Raw genomic sequence first — 25,876 nt, forward strand, 5'->3', positions numbered from 1 at the left:
AGCCAAGAGAGGCATTTTATAGTGTATTTGGGTGAATATTTTAGGGATTATTTGAACTTCCACTCAATAATTTGGCCCAACTTTTTATATTTTTTAACCCTCTTATCACACTTCATCATACACATTTTCCCCCCACTAACTATGTATTTAAATCCAGTTTGTGGAGTTGTTATCTCTTCACATTTTTTAACTCGAGTCCATCGAGTCATTACATTAATTAATTCATATTGTTCGTTTTGGCCTGTTACGTATTACCGTCAGTTTCACAATTTTAAAACGTATCTACTAAGGAGAAGTTTTTACACTCTTATAATAAATGTTTTATTCTCCTCTATAACAGAGGTGAGATCGAGATCTCACAATTTACCTCCCTGAGAGGCTAGGTCCGGTGTATGACTCTGATACTATTTATAATAGTCTGATATCATTGCTAACCGATATGGGAGAGTTTGTTTAGGTATGGAATAGAATACGAATTTTTTTTATTATTATTATTGGATTGTTGTTGGCACTATTGAATAATGGAGTTTCCACTTTTTAAATGATGTAGTTTAATGGCTCTTATATAAAATATCCATCAAATTTGTCCGACTTTTATTTAAAAAAATACCTATAATAAACAAATATTCTAAAATAAAAAAAAAAATAAAATTATTGGGATGATAGTCACTTTTTTTAATTATTTTAAAAAAAATTACTTAATAATTAAAATGTTATAAAACTTAAATGTTAAACATTCATAAGTTGCAATGTCTCACTAACATTGGTTACAAACGTCAAGTATTCTTAATTTTCATAATAATCTTGAAAATATGATAGGTTGGGTTGGGTCGTAACCTTATTCCAGGTTGCTCGGGTTGACTCGACAAAAAAAAATGTCAACCCACTAACCGACGTGAAATTTCGATTTCCCAAAAATTCAACTTAATTCAAACTTAAAAATATCTAACTAACTCAATTTTTATGGTTTGGACTGAGTAGTCGAAATTATTATGTGAGTGTTAATATAAACAATGTCACGAATTTCTTTTAATTTTTACACACATTAATCAAATCAATTTATCCATTTTTTTTTTATAAAAATAAAATAATAATAATAATAATAATAAACACTTAAAAAGTATTTTTTAAAACCACCTTCAAAGTTTACAAACAAATTTAAAACTTTTTAAAGTTTATAGCTTGAACAACCTCAAATTTTGGGTATTTTATAATTTAACAAAAACTTTATTATTATTATTATTTGGGTGCAAAAATAGACATGTTATTAATTTAACCAAAACTATATGATCGGACTATTATTAATATCTAAAATCCATAATCTAGCATGAAACTGGTGGGCATATGACACCTGAATAAGCACAAGAATGAACCTATTTGTATGAATCTTAGGCATGAAACTGGTGGTCTTAGGCATGAAACTGGTGGGCATATGACACCTGAATGAACGGTCTTAGGCATGAAACTGGTGGGCATATGACACCTGAATGAACGAACCTATTTGTATGAATTTTAACTGGTGGGCATATGACACCTGAATGAACGCCACATTTGAATGAGAATAAAAGTTAAAAAAATTAAAAATTACAATCTATATTAATAAGGTACTGAGTAATATTGAAATATTTTTATATTAAGCTACGTTCATATTGAACGAGAGAGAAACTTATAATAAGAGTAAAAACATCTGGGAAGAACATATAATTGAAATAGTAATGTATATTTTTTTATATATCATGTGGTACAAACACATCACGAAGAACACGAAGAAGAAGCCTTCTTCGTTGAAGCCATATTCATATTTTCTTCTTCATCATCTCATTTATCAGATCAAAACAAAAAAGGAAATTAAAACGCCTTTGCAAAATCTTTCATCAACGCGCGATTATCCTTCGCGAAATCCGCGAACTCTTCCAACGATATGAACCCATCGCCGTCTTTGTCAATCGCGTCCATCATCCTCTTCGCCTCCTCCGCGTTCACTCCCAATCCGTTCAACGCATCGACCAGCTCCGCCGCCGATATCATCCCGTCGCCGTTCGCGTCGAATCGCTTGAAGATCCTCTCGCACTCGGCTGCGCTCACGTCACTCTCCGCCATTTCTACAGCTTCGATTCCGAGTAATCTTGCTTGGAGGCGACTCCTTCGTTCTCCTACTCTTCTTTTTTTTCTTTTTTCTTTCTTTGCCTCTGTTCCATTAATAATCTCTGTTTTGCCCTAATTTTTTGGCATTGGAACCACCTGGTGTCGTCTCCTTCTTCGAGATTGTTCCGCTGAACTGATTTTTGCTCAATTTAGGGCTTTCTGATTTGCGATCTGCGAATCAAATGGCGATGTCCGCCCACACTTTCTCGGATCGCTTCGATTTTTAATCAACTGATTTTGCTCCAATTTAACTCCTAATTCTTTAAGATTTCTTAATGGAATAAATTGCAAATTTAATTATAGATCAGTGTAAATTAGATATTTTAATTTTTAAAATGTGTTCATCATCAAGTTTTTAAAAATCTAACCGTAAGTTCTTTAATTATGGGTATAATATGCCACATTTTTTTTTTATTTATAAATTTATTAGATACAATATTAATTTTAGAAATAACTACATTTTTGGATTTTGGGATTTGGGTTACATTTGATTTGATTTGAGTTTCTAAGCTCATATTTTAGTCACTAAATTTTATGAATATTTGAAATAACAGATATTGTCCGATTTAGCCCGAACATGTTTCCAACATGTTTATTAGGAGAAGATATTGTCTGTCTTAATCTGAACATGCTTGTTAGAAAGAGATTTGGACACCCTTACAAGAAATGATTCATTCCTTTCTCTCTCGAACATGTTTGTTAGGGAGATGTTTCCACACCCTTATAAGAATGTTTCATACCCTTATAAGAAATGTTTCGTTCCCCTCACAGAAATAGGATTTCACAATGTTTCATACCATTATAAGAAATGTTTCATTTCCCTCGTAGAAATGGAATTTGCCTTATAAGAAATGTTTCGTTTCCCTCAAATGGGATTTCACAATCATGGGACCCTTATAAGAAATGTTTCGTTTCCCTTGTTGAGGATTATTGGGAGTGAGTCCGACATTGGTTAACTTAGTGGAAGATCTAACTTAGTGGAAGATCATGGGCTTATAAGTGAGAAATATTATCTCCATTGGTACGAGGCCTTTTGGGGAAGCCCAAAGCAAAGCCATGAGAGCTTATGCTCAAAGTGGACAATATCATACCATTGTGGAGAGTCGTGATTCCGTCGTGATTCCGTCGTGATTCCTAACAGAATCGTGATTCCTAACAGAATGGGATTTCACAATCATGGGGATTGTTTCCCTCGTAAGAATGGGATTTCACAATGGGATTTCACAATCCACTCTCTTGGTAGCCCAGTGTCTTTGCTGGCACATTGCCCCCGCTCCAGTGTCTAGTTCTAATATCATTTGTAACTGCCAAAACACACTATTCACAAATATGCCAAAACACACTATTCACAAATATTGTCCACTTTTAACTTGTTACAGATCACCATTAACTTTGTGGTGATTTTCACACCCTTACTTTTACCATTAGCTTTTTTTTTTTATGAAAGCTGTTACGCTTTTTCCCTCACTTCTTTAGTACTCGTAAACTTTCAAAAAAAAAATTGATTAAAATAATACGAAAACGATTAATACCCAAAACTTCCATTATTACCCCATTATAATAGAATCAAAATCAGAAGGCTGTCGGCTAAAAATCTGTCACAAGACACAGAACATGGCAGCAACAAGAGCAACATCGTTCATTGTTGGTCGTTTCATTACCATAAATGGCTAAAACATGGCCATTCAATACAATGGAACATCCAATCTACTGAAACAACAACAACAACAATTTTACAGTATCTTACAGCCGAAACAATTGAGAGAGGAAGCTAAAATCTGCCCAAAATTTGTGGAAATGAAGTCTCGAGTATTATTATACATACAGATATAGATAGAAAGACAAAGGGCTTAGGACACAGTTTTGAAGATTGCATCAAGAACAGCATCTTTGTCTGGTAAAGCAGGGATGGCCCCTCTTTCCATAACAGTCAATGCACCACAAGCATTGGCAAACAGCAGAGCATCTCTAAGTTTGTCTTCCTTCTACAAGGTTTCAAAATAGACACATAAACTGTTATTTCACTTGCCACCTTTCTGACAAGAACCAGTAACATCACAGTGTTTTTTGAACTAAATAAGGTTTTGTTGAAGTAAATAAGGTTTTGAACACTTTGAAAGGGTGAAATGAAGTATTGGAAATTGAAGAAAATGAGATGCAAAACAAACACTCTGAATAAGCACGATTTTCTGGTGTTTGTGATGTTTTAAACCGATTTCGTATGCTGAAATGTACGGGTGCAAGCCTAAACTGAAAAACTCGAGTGGGTTTGAAGAGTTTGAAGTATTTTACACCGAACACAATAAAGTCTAATTGTTTCTCCAAATTTACAAATCAATCACAATATACATAATTGTAGCGACCCAAGCCCACTGCTAGTAGATATTGTTTCCTTTGGACATTCTCTTTCAGGATTTCCCTCAAGGTTTTTAAAATGTGTCGGCTAGGGAGAGGTTTCTACACTCTTATAAAGAATGTTTCGTTCTCCTCCCAAACTGATGTGAGATCTCACAATCCACCCCCCTTGGAGGCTCAGCCTCCTTGCTGGCACATGAGCTCAGCCTTTTCGCTGGCACACAAGCTCAGCCTTTTAGCTGGCACATCCCCCGGTGTTTGGCTCTGATACCATTTGTAACGGCCCAAGCCCACCGCTAGCAGATATTGTCCTCTTTGGACTTTTCCTTTCGGACTTCCCCTCAAGGTTTTTAAAACGCGTTTGCTAGGGAGAGGTTTCCACACCCTTATAAAAAATGTTTCGTTCTCTTTTCAAACTAATGTGGGATCTCACAATCCACCCCCCTTCGGGCTCAGCTTTCTCGCTAGCACATGGGCTCAGCCTTCTTGCTGGCACATCGCCCGGTGTTTGGCTCTGATAACATTTGTAACGGCCCAAGTCCACCGGTAGCAGATATTGTCCTCTTTGGACTTTCCCTTTTGGACCTTCCCCTCAAGGTTTTTAAAACGTGTCTGATAGGGAAAGGTTTCCACACCCTTATAAAGAATGTTTCATTCTCCTTCCCAACCGATGTGGGATCTCACAATAATAATCTAGCATCAAGATGCTTTTGGGTATAATTTAAAGGTAGTTTTGTTTGGTTTCGAAGCAAGAGGCTCTATTTGAATTCGTACGTTGTCATTTCCTTCCCAATTAATATTAAGAACCATCGTTGAGTTCAGCAATAGTTTAACATTTGTCATGTTCAAAAACGTGTGGAAAATGAGCAAAAAAAACTCATTAGAGGAGCAAAAAAAAAAAAAAAAAAAAGCATTTCAGAGGTGGTACCTGAAGCAAAGAGAGGTCAGTGGCTAGCTGAGACAAAATGCCAGCCACAAAAGCATCCCCTGCACCAGTGGTGTCAATTGCATCTACCTTTAGACCCTTCACTCTTCCACTGAATTCCTGCATAACACATATCACATGGACTCTCAAATTAAGCATAATGCTACCGGTTACGACTTTCTTAACGAGTAGATCATTGAAATCTAGGAGGCGTCAAGAATAGTGCAATGGTAGACCGTGTACGAGATTATATTTTACTGCGACATGCTGATAAACTTAATTAGAATATCTTATCACATTAAAATTTAAGTTCAAGTTTGAATAACAAAGGGAGATAAGATATTAGATATCTGCCAATGAGGTTCCACATGCCTGTTGCTACATCACAAGTTTGTGATTTGTGATTCAAGAAAAGAATAGGTAGGCGGCTGCGTGCCCGTTCCAAACCCTTTTTACTTGCTTTCATGTTAGATAGACCTTTACTATTCTTATGGTGTCAATACATGAGTGTTTAATTGGTCACCAAAATCATGTCTATGTCCATTAAGGCTAAAATGCCCCAAAATGTACTATAGGAGGATGTGACTAATCGTCAATTCTTTCTACCCGGGTTATGTGTTATCAAACCCGTGGTTGTTACTTATTTGTTTTTAGCCTATAACATTGTTTTCTTACAAAAAAAAAAAAAATTCAACGCATTTCCTCACTCATGTTTTCTAAAACACTATCTCTCAAACGTGACCAAGGCTCGATCATACGTCCAAATGGTCCGTGACTTACCATTTTCATATGACTGACTTGTTCACCAAGTTGGAACAAGTGCCGCACAATCGCTGTCCCTCTACCACAAGAGTGCGATTGTGACTAGTTTTTTGGTTTTTAAATGTTTTTCTGTATACGTCGTTCGTTGTATGCAACACATGAGCACAATGTATGGGATGCTTACCTTGGTATAATATCTACAACCACCAGGACCTTCAGTGACCAGCAGCAATTTAAGATTTGGATGAAACAGTTTACGAACAACAGCATCATCAAATGGATCTTCTCCCCTTGTCAGAAAACTAATCTCTTCTTCACTTATCTGCAAATGTTTATATATGTCAGCTATCTCCGTTCCTTTATTTGATATCTGTTCTTCAATTTCAGATTGACCAGACAGCTCAGTTATGCCCACAAATGATATCATTGGAAAAGAATGAAAACTACCTTAATAATATCAGCAATATCCCATATGCTTAGAATCCCTTCAATGGCACTCTCTGCAGACGGCCACAGAGGGAGCCTCAAATTAGGATCATAGGAAAGAACTGCACCGGCATCTTTCGCAGCTTTTGCAGCAGCGATGTGAGCCGACTTGCATGGTTCAGTAATAAGACTGATAGAACCATAATGAAAGATCTTTGCCTGGAAAGGAATTGATAAAGCAGATCAAATATAAGCTTAGTAGTTTAGGATATAGAGTTTTGAACTTTAAACGAACTATAATAACACGTGTATGATCCCGACAAACTACTACATGCTCTGCTTTTCTCTGTAAATTGTACCTTCTTAAATTATTAATACCTTCTTGATTAAATCATAATTGAGTTCAGACTCCTGAAGTAACATGTCAGCACTAGGGTTGCGATAAAACATGAACTCGCGTTCCCCATCATTCCTCAACGTAACAAACGCTAAAGCAGTTCGTGCTCCAGGATCGAATAGCATCCCTTCATTGCTCACATTGTTTTCCTTCAAGATATCAGCAAGCATGTAGCCAAATTCATCTGCACCAACCTGTGAATGTTGTTAAGAAAACCTGTGAAACCGTGCATGGAAAAACGTATCTTCCATTCTTTATTGCATTACTTTCTCGAAATGTCGAAGTGCCATATGGCAACAAGTGAGCCTCAATATGGAAGACTGAAATAAATTGGTTTGAAAGTGAAACATTAAAAGAACCCATTGGCTAAGTCAAAACCATTGAGCAAGAAAAAGGTCACACCTATGGGGAACGACCACTTTGAGAAGCCTTATTTTTCAGTTGTGATGGGCATCGAGGGGTGTCTACTTTAAAGCTAGCAATGTATGGGCGGGAGCGGGAGAATCCGACTAAAATACGGAGGCTGGTAGAACATTATAACAGCTCAAGCCCACCGCTAGCCGATATTGTCCTCTTTGGGCTTTCCCTTTCCGTTTTTAAAACGCGTCTACTAGGAGGAAGTTTTCACACCCTTACAAAGAATGTTTCGTTCTCCGCCCCAATCGATGTGGGATCTCACAACCATGATGGGCTGCTGTGACATCCTCAATGTGACATGTGCAGCAAAATGCCCTTGTACTCATCTAAACATTCAATTGAAAATTTAACTGTTTCTATATATTTTTTTATATTACCTTGCCTATAAAAGCAGACGAGCCACCAAGACGAGCTATGCCAACGGCAACATTAGCAGGTGCACCACCTGGAGCCTTTTTGAATGCAGGTGCCTCAGCTAAAGACAGTCCATTAGTTGTAGGGACAAAATCAATCAACATTTCTCCAAAACAAACTACAAGAGACGAATCGTTCGACTCCACCAAACCGCCATCTCCCGAAAATGCCTTCACTAAAAGTACGTAAATATAGTAGAAGGTGTTAGCTCATGCAATGTCACCGAACTCAAAATCTTAAGTCGGTATGCAAACATATATATAATCTTTCAATATTCTTAACACTCGAACTTGTAGCACAGTACTCTTGCTTTGATATAACATTAAATCTCCAAGAACTTAAACAAGTACGTTGGGGTACATTGAAGCTTTATAATGAACTCTTAATATGAAGAAGCCATCAAAAGACGTTGACCCAAGCATAGTTCAATAGGTATGAAACCTATTTTCATCTCAAAAGTGGATGATTTAGCCCTTTACAGTTAAATTGTTGTAAAAATAATAATACTAAATAAAAAGATCATGGAAAATCAAATTAACATTGTAACAGTCCAAACCCATGGTTAGTAGATATTGTCCGCTTTGGCCCGTTACGTATCACAGTCAGCCTCACGGTTTTGAAACGTGTTTGCTAGGGAGAGGTTTCCACACTCTTATAAGAAATGTTTTGTTCCCCTCTCCAACCCATGTGGGATCTCACAATCCACCTCCCTTGGGAGCTCAATGTCCTCGCTGACACGCCGCTCGATGTCTAGCTCTGATACCATTTGTAACAACCCAAACCCACTACTAGCAGATATTGTATTTTGGCCCATTACGTATCACCATTAGCCTCACGGTTTTAAAACGTGTCTGCTAGGGATTAGTTTCCACACTCTTATAAGAAATGTTTCGTTTCCCTCTCCAACCGATGTGGGATCTCACAATCCACCCCCTTAGGAGCCCAATCTCCTCACTGACACACTACTCGGTGTCTGGCTCTGATACTATTTGTAACAGCCCAAACTCACCGCTGGTAGATATTGTCCACTTTGGCCCATTACATATCGCCATCAACCTCACGGTTTTAAAACATGTCGACTATGGAGAAGTTTCCACACTCTAATAAAAAGTGCTTCATTCCCCTCTCTAACCAACGTGGGATCTCACAAATATTAGCAGGTCTCATCGACTTATTATTTGACATCAATAAGAATTGACTTTCCAAATTTAATTCCCAGCATTTACAATTTATTTCACACTCCACAAACTAATTATAAGGCTTCTCCAAGCAAGTTTCACTTGGTAAATGTTAGGAATCACGACTCTCCACAATAGTATGATATTGTCCACTTTAAGTATAAGCTCTTATGGATTTGCTTTGGGCTTCCCAAAAAACCAATGGAGATGTATGCCTTACTTATAAACCCATGATCATTCCCTAAATTAGCCAATATGGACTTCCTCTCAAAAATTCTCAACAATTGTATTGACATAGCTAAATTAAGGGCATGACTATGATACCATGTTAGGAATAACTAACCTCCACAATGGTATGAGCTCTCAATGATATTCTACACTAAATTCTAATAAATTCACTTCACAGATTAACAGAACACCCAATCTTAGCTTGAAATCACAACTAAAGAAAATGACAACAAAACAAAAGCCAAAACAGATCAAATCCAACAATCCATTAGAATGGAGTTTACCTTTGACTTTCAAATGGGACTTAGAAACTACACGCGACCGCAAAAACCCAGAAGATTTCACCACCCATTGCCTGTGTCTCAAAGATTCATGCGCAACAGTAGGAAACCCATGGAAACAGAATGCGCCAGAATGAAGAGCCATCGACCCAANCCGTTTTTAAAACGCGTCTACTAGGAGGAAGTTTTCACACCCTTACAAAGAATGTTTCGTTCTCCGCCCCAATCGATGTGGGATCTCACAACCATGATGGGCTGCTGTGACATCCTCAATGTGACATGTGCAGCAAAATGCCCTTGTACTCATCTAAACATTCAATTGAAAATTTAACTGTTTCTATATATTTTTTTATATTACCTTGCCTATAAAAGCAGACGAGCCACCAAGACGAGCTATGCCAACGGCAACATTAGCAGGTGCACCACCTGGAGCCTTTTTGAATGCAGGTGCCTCAGCTAAAGACAGTCCATTAGTTGTAGGGACAAAATCAATCAACATTTCTCCAAAACAAACTACAAGAGACGAATCGTTCGACTCCACCAAACCGCCATCTCCCGAAAATGCCTTCACTAAAAGTACGTAAATATAGTAGAAGGTGTTAGCTCATGCAATGTCACCGAACTCAAAATCTTAAGTCGGTATGCAAACATATATATAATCTTTCAATATTCTTAACACTCGAACTTGTAGCACAGTACTCTTGCTTTGATATAACATTAAATCTCCAAGAACTTAAACAAGTACGTTGGGGTACATTGAAGCTTTATAATGAACTCTTAATATGAAGAAGCCATCAAAAGACGTTGACCCAAGCATAGTTCAATAGGTATGAAACCTATTTTCATCTCAAAAGTGGATGATTTAGCCCTTTACAGTTAAATTGTTGTAAAAATAATAATACTAAATAAAAAGATCATGGAAAATCAAATTAACATTGTAACAGTCCAAACCCATGGTTAGTAGATATTGTCCGCTTTGGCCCGTTACGTATCACAGTCAGCCTCACGGTTTTGAAACGTGTTTGCTAGGGAGAGGTTTCCACACTCTTATAAGAAATGTTTTGTTCCCCTCTCCAACCCATGTGGGATCTCACAATCCACCTCCCTTGGGAGCTCAATGTCCTCGCTGACACGCCGCTCGATGTCTAGCTCTGATACCATTTGTAACAACCCAAACCCACTACTAGCAGATATTGTATTTTGGCCCATTACGTATCACCATTAGCCTCACGGTTTTAAAACGTGTCTGCTAGGGATTAGTTTCCACACTCTTATAAGAAATGTTTCGTTTCCCTCTCCAACCGATGTGGGATCTCACAATCCACCCCCTTAGGAGCCCAATCTCCTCACTGACACACTACTCGGTGTCTGGCTCTGATACTATTTGTAACAGCCCAAACTCACCGCTGGTAGATATTGTCCACTTTGGCCCATTACATATCGCCATCAACCTCACGGTTTTAAAACATGTCGACTATGGAGAAGTTTCCACACTCTAATAAAAAGTGCTTCATTCCCCTCTCTAACCAACGTGGGATCTCACAAATATTAGCAGGTCTCATCGACTTATTATTTGACATCAATAAGAATTGACTTTCCAAATTTAATTCCCAGCATTTACAATTTATTTCACACTCCACAAACTAATTATAAGGCTTCTCCAAGCAAGTTTCACTTGGTAAATGTTAGGAATCACGACTCTCCACAATAGTATGATATTGTCCACTTTAAGTATAAGCTCTTATGGATTTGCTTTGGGCTTCCCAAAAAACCAATGGAGATGTATGCCTTACTTATAAACCCATGATCATTCCCTAAATTAGCCAATATGGACTTCCTCTCAAAAATTCTCAACAATTGTATTGACATAGCTAAATTAAGGGCATGACTATGATACCATGTTAGGAATAACTAACCTCCACAATGGTATGAGCTCTCAATGATATTCTACACTAAATTCTAATAAATTCACTTCACAGATTAACAGAACACCCAATCTTAGCTTGAAATCACAACTAAAGAAAATGACAACAAAACAAAAGCCAAAACAGATCAAATCCAACAATCCATTAGAATGGAGTTTACCTTTGACTTTCAAATGGGACTTAGAAACTACACGCGACCGCAAAAACCCAGAAGATTTCACCACCCATTGCCTGTGTCTCAAAGATTCATGCGCAACAGTAGGAAACCCATGGAAACAGAATGCGCCAGAATGAAGAGCCATCGACCCAAAAAAAGATGCAAGAACTTGAAATTAAGTATCAAACACTGGATCAGCGAAACGTGGAACAGAGCAATTCCCACCGAATTCAAAATTTAGGGTTCTAAAAAACCGATTGGGGATCAGAATTGACTGATTACGAAATGGATCGATGGGAAAATCGAAGAAGAAGAAGGTTAAATAATGGTTTGGAGTGAGGAACGAGGAGTTGCAGAAATGCAAGGAGTGTTTAGCGGTAAAGACGTTTGTCATTAACTGTGGTGGGGGCTCTTCGGGACAGCCATTGTTTCAGACGACAGATGGATCAGTAAGGGAACACTTATTTTTTCATTTTATTCTTTTAAATTTTAAAAAAAAAATATATATATATATATTTATAAATAATTTTCGACCTTTCAATTTTTTAAACTGATTTAATTATATATTTATAAATATCGAAATATTTATTGTATTATAATTACTCGAAATTTTCCCAATAATTTAAATTAAAGTCATTTACATTTATGAATGCACGATGTTGTTTAAGAACTACTAATCAATGAACTAATTAAATTTAAATTCATTTCATTTAATAATTTTTACTTACAGTTAAATTTTCTTTAATTCACCTCAAATTTTAATAATAATAACAACGAAAGTCCCGTTAACTAATTTAGAGAATGTTCATGAGTTTATAATTTTAGAGAATGTTCATGAGTTTATAATTAAAAAATATCTAGACAGTCTATTATCATATTTTTTAAATGAATTTTTTATATTAAAATTAATTTAAGTGCAAGTAGAATTGATGTAAGAAGCAACCTTTTTTTACGTAAGTTAGAATCTGGTCTTATTACCTAACGTCATCACTATCTCATCCTAATTGGGAGGATAAAAAACCCTCGCCCACCCTTCACAGTCCACAGACCGGAAATTTCCCCTGCTGTTCATTCATTGCCATTGCCCAATTCTTCCCATTTCAATTTGTTCTCATCGAGTTTCGATAACATTCGATCATGGTGGAAGAATCCGGAACAGTTGAAGCAGTTCCGCAGCAACAATCTTCATTCCCGCCAGATTCAGCTCCGGCTGTTGTTCCAGCTGTTATTCCGGTGGAAAACTCTAATACTCCTCAGCTTGAATCGGATACTCGTCCTCCATCTGTTTTACCGGACGCAATTCTGATTCCGAGTACGGCTTCAGCTCCGGTTTCGTCTCCGAAACCCTCTGATCTGACTCGTAAGTCTATGGTATTGTTGTCTATCATTGTTTTTTAGGCGTTTTGATTGTTACGGTTTAGTGCTTTTATTTGAGCTAATGCTGCTGTTAGATGATGGATTTCCTCTTCATTTGGTGCATGAAGTTTTCTAGCTGTTTTTTTGTTTCTGTTATAGAGAGAAGCAATTGCATTCCTTCTGTGAGTTCGCGTGGTGCCTGTCTGTGTGTTGAAAAGATAACTCTGTTTTTCNCCATGTGGGATCTCACAATCCACCTCCCTTGGGAGCTCAATGTCCTCGCTGACACGCCGCTCGATGTCTAGCTCTGATACCATTTGTAACAACCCAAACCCACTACTAGCAGATATTGTATTTTGGCCCATTACGTATCACCATTAGCCTCACGGTTTTAAAACGTGTCTGCTAGGGATTAGTTTCCACACTCTTATAAGAAATGTTTCGTTTCCCTCTCCAACCGATGTGGGATCTCACAATCCACCCCCTTAGGAGCCCAATCTCCTCACTGACACACTACTCGGTGTCTGGCTCTGATACTATTTGTAACAGCCCAAACTCACCGCTGGTAGATATTGTCCACTTTGGCCCATTACATATCGCCATCAACCTCACGGTTTTAAAACATGTCGACTATGGAGAAGTTTCCACACTCTAATAAAAAGTGCTTCATTCCCCTCTCTAACCAACGTGGGATCTCACAAATATTAGCAGGTCTCATCGACTTATTATTTGACATCAATAAGAATTGACTTTCCAAATTTAATTCCCAGCATTTACAATTTATTTCACACTCCACAAACTAATTATAAGGCTTCTCCAAGCAAGTTTCACTTGGTAAATGTTAGGAATCACGACTCTCCACAATAGTATGATATTGTCCACTTTAAGTATAAGCTCTTATGGATTTGCTTTGGGCTTCCCAAAAAACCAATGGAGATGTATGCCTTACTTATAAACCCATGATCATTCCCTAAATTAGCCAATATGGACTTCCTCTCAAAAATTCTCAACAATTGTATTGACATAGCTAAATTAAGGGCATGACTATGATACCATGTTAGGAATAACTAACCTCCACAATGGTATGAGCTCTCAATGATATTCTACACTAAATTCTAATAAATTCACTTCACAGATTAACAGAACACCCAATCTTAGCTTGAAATCACAACTAAAGAAAATGACAACAAAACAAAAGCCAAAACAGATCAAATCCAACAATCCATTAGAATGGAGTTTACCTTTGACTTTCAAATGGGACTTAGAAACTACACGCGACCGCAAAAACCCAGAAGATTTCACCACCCATTGCCTGTGTCTCAAAGATTCATGCGCAACAGTAGGAAACCCATGGAAACAGAATGCGCCAGAATGAAGAGCCATCGACCCAAAAAAAGATGCAAGAACTTGAAATTAAGTATCAAACACTGGATCAGCGAAACGTGGAACAGAGCAATTCCCACCGAATTCAAAATTTAGGGTTCTAAAAAACCGATTGGGGATCAGAATTGACTGATTACGAAATGGATCGATGGGAAAATCGAAGAAGAAGAAGGTTAAATAATGGTTTGGAGTGAGGAACGAGGAGTTGCAGAAATGCAAGGAGTGTTTAGCGGTAAAGACGTTTGTCATTAACTGTGGTGGGGGCTCTTCGGGACAGCCATTGTTTCAGACGACAGATGGATCAGTAAGGGAACACTTATTTTTTCATTTTATTCTTTTAAATTTTAAAAAAAAAATATATATATATATATTTATAAATAATTTTCGACCTTTCAATTTTTTAAACTGATTTAATTATATATTTATAAATATCGAAATATTTATTGTATTATAATTACTCGAAATTTTCCCAATAATTTAAATTAAAGTCATTTACATTTATGAATGCACGATGTTGTTTAAGAACTACTAATCAATGAACTAATTAAATTTAAATTCATTTCATTTAATAATTTTTACTTACAGTTAAATTTTCTTTAATTCACCTCAAATTTTAATAATAATAACAACGAAAGTCCCGTTAACTAATTTAGAGAATGTTCATGAGTTTATAATTTTAGAGAATGTTCATGAGTTTATAATTAAAAAATATCTAGACAGTCTATTATCATATTTTTTAAATGAATTTTTTATATTAAAATTAATTTAAGTGCAAGTAGAATTGATGTAAGAAGCAACCTTTTTTTACGTAAGTTAGAATCTGGTCTTATTACCTAACGTCATCACTATCTCATCCTAATTGGGAGGATAAAAAACCCTCGCCCACCCTTCACAGTCCACAGACCGGAAATTTCCCCTGCTGTTCATTCATTGCCATTGCCCAATTCTTCCCATTTCAATTTGTTCTCATCGAGTTTCGATAACATTCGATCATGGTGGAAGAATCCGGAACAGTTGAAGCAGTTCCGCAGCAACAATCTTCATTCCCGCCAGATTCAGCTCCGGCTGTTGTTCCAGCTGTTATTCCGGTGGAAAACTCTAATACTCCTCAGCTTGAATCGGATACTCGTCCTCCATCTGTTTTACCGGACGCAATTCTGATTCCGAGTACGGCTTCAGCTCCGGTTTCGTCTCCGAAACCCTCTGATCTGACTCGTAAGTCTATGGTATTGTTGTCTATCATTGTTTTTTAGGCGTTTTGATTGTTACGGTTTAGTGNAATCTCCTCACTGACACACTACTCGGTGTCTGGCTCTGATACTATTTGTAACAGCCCAAACTCACCGCTGGTAGATATTGTCCACTTTGGCCCATTACATATCGCCATCAACCTCACGGTTTTAAAACATGTCGACTATGGAGAAGTTTCCACACTCTAATAAAAAGTGCTTCATTCCCCTCTCTAACCAACGTGGGATCTCACAAATATTAGCAGGTCTCATCGACTTATTATTTGACATCAATAAGAATTGACTTTCCAAATTTAATTCCCAGCATTTACAATTTATTTCACACTCCACAAACTAATTATAAGGCTTCTCCAAGCAAGTTTCACTTGGTAAATGTTAGGAATCACGACTCTCCACAATAGTATGATATTGTCCACTTTAAGTATAAGCTCTTATGGATTTGCTTTGGGCTTCCCAAAAAACCAATGGAGATGTATGCCTTACTTATAAACCCATGATCATTCCCTAAATTAGCCAATATGGACTTCCTCTCAAAAATTCTCAACAATTGTATTGACATAGCTAAATTAAGGGCATGACTATGATACCATGTTAGGAATAACTAACCTCCACAATGGTATGAGCTCTCAATGATATTCTACACTAAATTCTAATAAATTCACTTCACAGATTAACAGAACACCCAATCTTAGCTTGAAATCACAACTAAAGAAAATGACAACAAAACAAAAGCCAAAACAGATCAAATCCAACAATCCATTAGAATGGAGTTTACCTTTGACTTTCAAATGGGACTTAGAAACTACACGCGACCGCAAAAACCCAGAAGATTTCACCACCCATTGCCTGTGTCTCAAAGATTCATGCGCAACAGTAGGAAACCCATGGAAACAGAATGCGCCAGAATGAAGAGCCATCGACCCAAAAAAAGATGCAAGAACTTGAAATTAAGTATCAAACACTGGATCAGCGAAACGTGGAACAGAGCAATTCCCACCGAATTCAAAATTTAGGGTTCTAAAAAACCGATTGGGGATCAGAATTGACTGATTACGAAATGGATCGATGGGAAAATCGAAGAAGAAGAAGGTTAAATAATGGTTTGGAGTGAGGAACGAGGAGTTGCAGAAATGCAAGGAGTGTTTAGCGGTAAAGACGTTTGTCATTAACTGTGGTGGGGGCTCTTCGGGACAGCCATTGTTTCAGACGACAGATGGATCAGTAAGGGAACACTTATTTTTTCATTTTATTCTTTTAAATTTTAAAAAAAAAATATATATATATATATTTATAAATAATTTTCGACCTTTCAATTTTTTAAACTGATTTAATTATATATTTATAAATATCGAAATATTTATTGTATTATAATTACTCGAAATTTTCCCAATAATTTAAATTAAAGTCATTTACATTTATGAATGCACGATGTTGTTTAAGAACTACTAATCAATGAACTAATTAAATTTAAATTCATTTCATTTAATAATTTTTACTTACAGTTAAATTTTCTTTAATTCACCTCAAATTTTAATAATAATAACAACGAAAGTCCCGTTAACTAATTTAGAGAATGTTCATGAGTTTATAATTTTAGAGAATGTTCATGAGTTTATAATTAAAAAATATCTAGACAGTCTATTATCATATTTTTTAAATGAATTTTTTATATTAAAATTAATTTAAGTGCAAGTAGAATTGATGTAAGAAGCAACCTTTTTTTACGTAAGTTAGAATCTGGTCTTATTACCTAACGTCATCACTATCTCATCCTAATTGGGAGGATAAAAAACCCTCGCCCACCCTTCACAGTCCACAGACCGGAAATTTCCCCTGCTGTTCATTCATTGCCATTGCCCAATTCTTCCCATTTCAATTTGTTCTCATCGAGTTTCGATAACATTCGATCATGGTGGAAGAATCCGGAACAGTTGAAGCAGTTCCGCAGCAACAATCTTCATTCCCGCCAGATTCAGCTCCGGCTGTTGTTCCAGCTGTTATTCCGGTGGAAAACTCTAATACTCCTCAGCTTGAATCGGATACTCGTCCTCCATCTGTTTTACCGGACGCAATTCTGATTCCGAGTACGGCTTCAGCTCCGGTTTCGTCTCCGAAACCCTCTGATCTGACTCGTAAGTCTATGGTATTGTTGTCTATCATTGTTTTTTAGGCGTTTTGATTGTTACGGTTTAGTGCTTTTATTTGAGCTAATGCTGCTGTTAGATGATGGATTTCCTCTTCATTTGGTGCATGAAGTTTTCTAGCTGTTTTTTTGTTTCTGTTATAGAGAGAAGCAATTGCATTCCTTCTGTGAGTTCGCGTGGTGCCTGTCTGTGTGTTGAAAAGATAACTCTGTTTTTCTGTATGTATCTACGAAGAGGTCCTGAGAATTCAATCTTAAGTTGCTATGTTTACTTTCATTTTCTTTTCACAATCTTTGGACGCTGGATTATTTTGCGAGTTTGAATACTGGCAGCTGTGTGGTGATGGTCTAGAGATTCCTTCTTTGTTCAGTTAAAAAAAATTGGTGGAAAAATTCTCTAGAAGAAATGTTCTATGTGGTTCTTAGCGCTTCTTAATTGAATCCTAGCCTATCACCTTGCCCTCGATCCCTAGTGGTGTGGCATTCGCGAAAAGAATAGTGAGATTTAAATCACCTATTTATTCGTATTTCCTATATACTGTTCCTACACTCTCTGGTGTGCTCGATGAGAGATGGATAAACTAAGGACTAATCACTTCAGGCACTAGCTGGTCCTCATTGGAGCAACAAACCCGAATTCTGTGGGGGTTTACTGTCATAGCTCTCTGTTTTGATCTGACAATGAGGACTCTTTCTTTGAAGACCAGTTTCTTGACAATCCTGTGGTGGGTTTAACTCGTAAGTAACCAGATAAGCCTCGAAGAAGTGAAAGATAAATGGGAGGATGTTCTGAATTTTGATCATTTTATTATTGTTCCTTTTCTTTTGCATCTCTCTTGATTTTTCTATTTTCTGTGATTAAAGATGTAGGAGCCTTTTCTTATAATTTCTTTTGCTAGTTCTGCATCTTGGTTTGGCACTCAGGGCTTTGTTATTGTATGGTCTTTTTCTACTTCCATTGCCCTCAANTCAACAATTGTATTGACATAGCTAAATTAAGGGCATGACTATGATACCATGTTAGGAATAACTAACCTCCACAATGGTATGAGCTCTCAATGATATTCTACACTAAATTCTAATAAATTCACTTCACAGATTAACAGAACACCCAATCTTAGCTTGAAATCACAACTAAAGAAAATGACAACAAAACAAAAGCCAAAACAGATCAAATCCAACAATCCATTAGAATGGAGTTTACCTTTGACTTTCAAATGGGACTTAGAAACTACACGCGACCGCAAAAACCCAGAAGATTTCACCACCCATTGCCTGTGTCTCAAAGATTCATGCGCAACAGTAGGAAACCCATGGAAACAGAATGCGCCAGAATGAAGAGCCATCGACCCAAAAAAAGATGCAAGAACTTGAAATTAAGTATCAAACACTGGATCAGCGAAACGTGGAACAGAGCAATTCCCACCGAATTCAAAATTTAGGGTTCTAAAAAACCGATTGGGGATCAGAATTGACTGATTACGAAATGGATCGATGGGAAAATCGAAGAAGAAGAAGGTTAAATAATGGTTTGGAGTGAGGAACGAGGAGTTGCAGAAATGCAAGGAGTGTTTAGCGGTAAAGACGTTTGTCATTAACTGTGGTGGGGGCTCTTCGGGACAGCCATTGTTTCAGACGACAGATGGATCAGTAAGGGAACACTTATTTTTTCATTTTATTCTTTTAAATTTTAAAAAAAAAATATATATATATATATTTATAAATAATTTTCGACCTTTCAATTTTTTAAACTGATTTAATTATATATTTATAAATATCGAAATATTTATTGTATTATAATTACTCGAAATTTTCCCAATAATTTAAATTAAAGTCATTTACATTTATGAATGCACGATGTTGTTTAAGAACTACTAATCAATGAACTAATTAAATTTAAATTCATTTCATTTAATAATTTTTACTTACAGTTAAATTTTCTTTAATTCACCTCAAATTTTAATAATAATAACAACGAAAGTCCCGTTAACTAATTTAGAGAATGTTCATGAGTTTATAATTTTAGAGAATGTTCATGAGTTTATAATTAAAAAATATCTAGACAGTCTATTATCATATTTTTTAAATGAATTTTTTATATTAAAATTAATTTAAGTGCAAGTAGAATTGATGTAAGAAGCAACCTTTTTTTACGTAAGTTAGAATCTGGTCTTATTACCTAACGTCATCACTATCTCATCCTAATTGGGAGGATAAAAAACCCTCGCCCACCCTTCACAGTCCACAGACCGGAAATTTCCCCTGCTGTTCATTCATTGCCATTGCCCAATTCTTCCCATTTCAATTTGTTCTCATCGAGTTTCGATAACATTCGATCATGGTGGAAGAATCCGGAACAGTTGAAGCAGTTCCGCAGCAACAATCTTCATTCCCGCCAGATTCAGCTCCGGCTGTTGTTCCAGCTGTTATTCCGGTGGAAAACTCTAATACTCCTCAGCTTGAATCGGATACTCGTCCTCCATCTGTTTTACCGGACGCAATTCTGATTCCGAGTACGGCTTCAGCTCCGGTTTCGTCTCCGAAACCCTCTGATCTGACTCGTAAGTCTATGGTATTGTTGTCTATCATTGTTTTTTAGGCGTTTTGATTGTTACGGTTTAGTGCTTTTATTTGAGCTAATGCTGCTGTTAGATGATGGATTTCCTCTTCATTTGGTGCATGAAGTTTTCTAGCTGTTTTTTTGTTTCTGTTATAGAGAGAAGCAATTGCATTCCTTCTGTGAGTTCGCGTGGTGCCTGTCTGTGTGTTGAAAAGATAACTCTGTTTTTCTGTATGTATCTACGAAGAGGTCCTGAGAATTCAATCTTAAGTTGCTATGTTTACTTTCATTTTCTTTTCACAATCTTTGGACGCTGGATTATTTTGCGAGTTTGAATACTGGCAGCTGTGTGGTGATGGTCTAGAGATTCCTTCTTTGTTCAGTTAAAAAAAATTGGTGGAAAAATTCTCTAGAAGAAATGTTCTATGTGGTTCTTAGCGCTTCTTAATTGAATCCTAGCCTATCACCTTGCCCTCGATCCCTAGTGGTGTGGCATTCGCGAAAAGAATAGTGAGATTTAAATCACCTATTTATTCGTATTTCCTATATACTGTTCCTACACTCTCTGGTGTGCTCGATGAGAGATGGATAAACTAAGGACTAATCACTTCAGGCACTAGCTGGTCCTCATTGGAGCAACAAACCCGAATTCTGTGGGGGTTTACTGTCATAGCTCTCTGTTTTGATCTGACAATGAGGACTCTTTCTTTGAAGACCAGTTTCTTGACAATCCTGTGGTGGGTTTAACTCGTAAGTAACCAGATAAGCCTCGAAGAAGTGAAAGATAAATGGGAGGATGTTCTGAATTTTGATCATTTTATTATTGTTCCTTTTCTTTTGCATCTCTCTTGATTTTTCTATTTTCTGTGATTAAAGATGTAGGAGCCTTTTCTTATAATTTCTTTTGCTAGTTCTGCATCTTGGTTTGGCACTCAGGGCTTTGTTATTGTATGGTCTTTTTCTACTTCCATTGCCCTCAACGAAAGTATTAAAAAAGAAAGGGAAAAAAAAAAACTAAGTCATTTACTGAAGTGGAGAGTTTTTCAATATTGGACTTGTCTGGGTACTTATTTGATCTGACGTTGCGGATTGGGGATTTTTGTAATTTTCCACAGCATGGACTCTTCTACTGTCCCGCCTTTCTCTTTCGGGCTGTAATTTGATTATTTATATTTTAATCTAGTTGCCTAATAAAAGTAAAGGTTCCCCACAGTTCTAGTGTAAAGAAATTTGTTATTTGGTGGATCTTTGTTTTCTTGATAAGAACAGAAAAGAAATTAATGTTATGGCTTTCTTTTACTTGGTTTTGCAGAACTCTTCCTATACAAAAATCATTTGCATGAGTACACTCAAAAGTCAAGGATACCATTACCAGTATATCAGACTTTTGATGAAGGATCTCAAGGCGTACCTAAATATAGGTCAACTGTTGTGGTTGATGAGGTACATTATGTGTCTCCTAATACGTTCCGTAATCGAAGGGCAGCTGAACAAGATGCTGCAAGAATTGCCCTCGAGTACATATCAAAAAAGGCTAAGGATGATGGATTTGTTCTCCTTCACGAGGTATGACTTATATGATGAGACTGAAACTTGTTTGGTGGCCTTTGATTTTTAGCATGCTTGTTTCTTTATGTATTTATTTTTATTTTAGGCAACATTGTGGGGGAAATTTAAACCTTCTAAACTTAATGGAAGAAATAGATGCTTTGAGACCACTATATTATGCTCATGTTGGCTATATTTTTGCTTGTTTAGTTGATTATAGACGCAATTCAATGATGAGATTTCCTACCTAGACTTTCGGTTTGTTACAAATAAGTTTTTATGTATGGAGATTACCTTTTGTAATTTTCTTTCGCAATGTGTACAATAACTTATTTGAATCCAACAGAAACAGTAATTTCTACCTGATATATTTGTTATTGTTCGTGGATGAAAAAATCTTAGTAATAATTGCATGTAATCACTTATGTTGTATAAGATTTCTCATAGTCATAGTCATCGACATTCTCGAAGGTTGGAATTTATCTAATTGATTTAGTGATAAGGCATTTAGTCTGTCTGAATAAGAAGTTCAGAAATGATGCCTTCGGGAATGAGGTTGTGAGACACCGTTTGCTTTTGTTTGTAGTTCACAGGGATAGGATTCAAATGTATGAGAGAGATAAGCGCAAAAGAATTATAAAAGGGGCTCCAATTGCTAACGTCCTTAGTGATAGAAGTCCAATTGAGAAGTTGAACCTAGCCATGGCTTACACCCATTCCCAAGGACATTCCTTTTCAAGACTCCCCTATTTCTCTCGAGCCAAATGTTCCATAAATTCACAAAAGTAAGCAGTCTGTCAAAAGAAATCCCTCTGTTGCATGCTTATAATTTTGATTGTGCCTTATACTTATTTTCTTATTGGTCTTTAATGTTCTGAATGTTTGTTCATGCTGTGTTACGATATTGATTATTGTGTACCAGCACTTCACTAATGGTATTAAATATTGACATGTTGAAAGAAAACATACATATATTTGATTGCTATACTTTATATTGACTTCGAATCTGATATACAAACTATGTCATTTGTTCTTATTTCAGGATTTGATGCTATGCAAGTCCATTTTGTCTGAATATACGGTGAAAATGAGTTTGAAAAGACCTATGTACACTACTAAACAGCATGAAGGCTCGGTTCCAATTTTCCAATCCACCTTGGTTTTTGATGGTGTGGTTTATACTGGTGATATTAGTAGGAGTAAGAAAGAGGCAGAGCAATTGGCAGCACGTGCTGCTATTCTTTCACTTCATGGTATTTAATTGTTGGAAACAACTTCTGAATTATTTCAAGATACTCGGTGCCTTGTCAAAGTTGCTTTTATTAAATGATAATAATAATAGTTATTGCTACTATTACTTTGTAGATGCAGGAAATCCTAAATCACAAAAAACTCTTGCCGAAATCATTGCATCTAAAGTCCGGCTCCATGCAATGATGCAAAAAGTTAAAGATTCACATCCTTCCCAAATTCAACCGAAATATCTGCCTGAAAATACAGTGGAACATGTAACAACGACAGTTAATGAAGATAAAGAAGTCAATGGTGCTATTTTGGACAATGTAGTGCCAATATCTCATCTTGGACCTGAATTTAGATCAATAAAACCGGTGGCATCATCCCCTTCAGAGAGACTTCCAATAGAATCTGTGCCTTCAACTTCAGAGGAGCCTGTTGGTGATCGTGCAACTGGGTCTAAAAAGCGATCTAAGAACAAGAGAAAGGCTCGTAAGAAACTGTGTATGGAGAACCAGTAAGTCTTCCTCCATTATCTTTTTTCATGAAACTACATCTAACTTTATAATGTATCTTCTCGTTGTTTAGGGTATTACATAATTGTTTACAGTAAACTCCAGTCTTGTTACAACTAGAGCTCTTCAATTTGCACATTCATGTTGACGACAAATTTCTGCATTAAGACTACTAGGCTGCAATTTCTTTCAATGAAAAGTTTATTTATTATTACACTATTTTGAAGTGATTGATATCCCTTCAATGTAGGATGTAGATTTAAATCATGGTAGTCATCAAAGATACTATAATATCTTACAACTTTCTTAATACTCCATATAGTATCTGGTAAGATTTGATAGTTGTGCCTATGACCAGTAGAGATTTACTTTACTTAATCTGAATGCTCACAATTGTTAAAAATGTAAAGGAAACTGAGGGTCTTTCTTGGTTTTTGTGTATGATATATGTGATATTTTGGGCTACATGATAAGAAAGATGGCATGTCCCCTCGAGTCCTGCGATGTTTTACACGAATAATATTAATTTGCGCTTCTTATGTGTAAGTTATTTCAATAGTATAACCAAATCTTCTTTTGCTAAAATGAGCAGGGTGGCAACGGGGACGAGTCAAACTGCTCCTTGCTCCATAGCTCAATGACCGTAAAGTATCCTGTATTATAAGTGCTCTTCTGCTTCAAAGGTAACATTTAAGAGTAGTTTTGAGTATGAATACCATGAATTCGAGATTCCGCTTCTGTTGTAGGTCTATGTTTGACATCGACCACGCGAGTACACGATCAGTCAGTTCATATGTGATTATAAAATATAGTGGTAGCTTTGTAGGCTGTCCTTAGGAGCCAAAAAAAAACACCACAGATTGGTTTGGATACTCATAGGATTAAGGTTAAGCTTCCTGGCTCAGTTTAATTGTTTATATGATGCATTGAAGTAATATTTGTTAATGCAGGGGTTTGAGATAATATTACATACGGCCTTTTGGTTGATGGAAACAATTAGATATAATGATATACTAGAATTAGAGACTAAACTTATAATTTTTGTTTTAGTGTAAGTTAGATGTTTTAAATTTTAAACTATAAGCTATGTTCATATTAGATATTATCAGTATTTAAGCTTCATATGGTGTAAATTTATAGGTTTCTTCCATTTCTCTAACATGTGTTACCCTTTTTTTCTTTAAATAGTATGAATACCATGAATTCGAGATTCCGCTTCTGTTGTAGGTCTATGTTTGACATCGACCACGCGAGTACACGATCAGTCAGTTCATATGTGATTATAAAATATAGTGGTAGCTTTGTAGGCTGTCCTTAGGAGCCAAAAAAAAACACCACAGATTGGTTTGGATACTCATAGGATTAAGGTTAAGCTTCCTGGCTCAGTTTAATTGTTTATATGATGCATTGAAGTAATATTTGTTAATGCAGGGGTTTGAGATAATATTACATACGGCCTTTTGGTTGATGGAAACAATTAGATATAATGATATACTAGAATTAGAGACTAAACTTATAATTTTTGTTTTAGTGTAAGTTAGATGTTTTAAATTTTAAACTATAAGCTATGTTCATATTAGATATTATCAGTATTTAAGCTTCATATGGTGTAAATTTATAGGTTTCTTCCATTTCTCTAACATGTGTTACCCTTTTTTTCTTTAAATAAATACTATGGAATGAGAAATAGTATGTATGGATATCAAAGATAATTAATATTACGAAGTTAGATATGTAATCAAATATATGTGTTTCGATATAAAAGAAAATTAATGTTTAAGAATTAATTGTTTATGCTACGAGTATATTATTTGATCATACAAAAATCAGTAGAGTGCATATATAACATATTAGTTGACCATAACCCTATAACCTTGCGAAATTTAATTGCGCAAATTTAATTTTAGGTCACGAAAGAACATAGACAGAGTGGTTGTCCAATGAGATACTACGCATAATAATCTACTACTTCATAATAAGATAAGATAGTATCTCGGGGTAGCTACCCACATATTAGGTGCTTACCATTTATTTTATTTATTATTGTTAGTATTTTAGTTATTTTCAAAAGAGAATTTCTGGTTGTTTTACGGAACTTCAAGATCATCTGTCCAATCAATTACTATTTTTTAGAATAATATAATAGAACAATTCATTTACCCATTTACTAACGAATTCATGAGGAATGTATAAATCAAGATAATTTTGAATTCATGCTCGTTTTTTTTTTTTTTTTTTTTTTTTTTTTTTTTTTTTTTTTTTTTTTTTTTTTTTT

General features: G+C 36.0%; 3 protein-coding genes across 7 annotated transcripts; 1 reads left to right on the top strand and 2 right to left on the bottom strand.

The window, feature by feature from the left end:
* Positions 1 to 1,675: 1,675 nt before the first annotated feature.
* Positions 1,676 to 2,374, bottom strand: LOC111790059 (probable calcium-binding protein CML28). Its single transcript, XM_023670848.1, has one exon. It carries the CDS (start codon positions 2,098 to 2,100, stop codon positions 1,849 to 1,851), a length of 252 nt encoding a protein of 83 aa, XP_023526616.1. The 5' UTR covers positions 2,101 to 2,374; the 3' UTR covers positions 1,676 to 1,848.
* A 1,374-nt stretch (positions 2,375 to 3,748) lies between these two features.
* On the bottom strand, positions 3,749 to 19,382 carry LOC111790056 (probable fructokinase-6, chloroplastic). Of its 4 annotated transcripts, none has more exons than XM_023670841.1 (8): positions 19,098 to 19,382; positions 9,532 to 9,681; positions 7,805 to 8,016; positions 6,992 to 7,204; positions 6,635 to 6,832; positions 6,372 to 6,509; positions 5,429 to 5,545; positions 3,749 to 4,130 (listed from the first exon to the last, which is right to left on the bottom strand). In XM_023670841.1, exons 2-8 carry the CDS (start codon positions 9,671 to 9,673, stop codon positions 3,996 to 3,998), a joined length of 1,155 nt encoding a protein of 384 aa, XP_023526609.1. In that variant the 5' UTR covers positions 9,674 to 9,681; positions 19,098 to 19,382; the 3' UTR covers positions 3,749 to 3,995. The 4 variants fall into 4 exon arrangements, with proteins under 4 accessions (XP_023526609.1, XP_023526611.1, XP_023526613.1 ...); XM_023670843.1 differs by having other exon boundaries at positions 9,532 to 9,677; positions 19,093 to 19,382; XM_023670845.1 differs by lacking the exons at positions 7,805 to 8,016; positions 9,532 to 9,681; positions 19,098 to 19,382 and adding exons at positions 9,887 to 10,098; positions 14,208 to 14,646.
* Positions 17,377 to 24,632, top strand: LOC111790057 (double-stranded RNA-binding protein 4-like). Of its 2 annotated transcripts, none has more exons than XM_023670847.1 (5): positions 17,377 to 17,731; positions 21,615 to 21,868; positions 22,893 to 23,103; positions 23,216 to 23,603; positions 24,194 to 24,632. In XM_023670847.1, exons 1-5 carry the CDS (start codon positions 17,509 to 17,511, stop codon positions 24,240 to 24,242), a joined length of 1,125 nt encoding a protein of 374 aa, XP_023526615.1. In that variant the 5' UTR covers positions 17,377 to 17,508; the 3' UTR covers positions 24,243 to 24,632. The 2 variants fall into 2 exon arrangements, with proteins under 2 accessions (XP_023526615.1, XP_023526614.1); XM_023670846.1 differs by lacking the exon at positions 17,377 to 17,731 and adding an exon at positions 19,950 to 20,303.
* Positions 24,633 to 25,876: the final 1,244 nt, after the last annotated feature.

The sequence above is a fragment of the Cucurbita pepo genome, chromosome LG03 (assembly GCF_002806865.2).
Source record: "Cucurbita pepo subsp. pepo cultivar mu-cu-16 chromosome LG03, ASM280686v2, whole genome shotgun sequence".
NCBI lineage: Eukaryota > Viridiplantae > Streptophyta > Magnoliopsida > Cucurbitales > Cucurbitaceae > Cucurbita > Cucurbita pepo.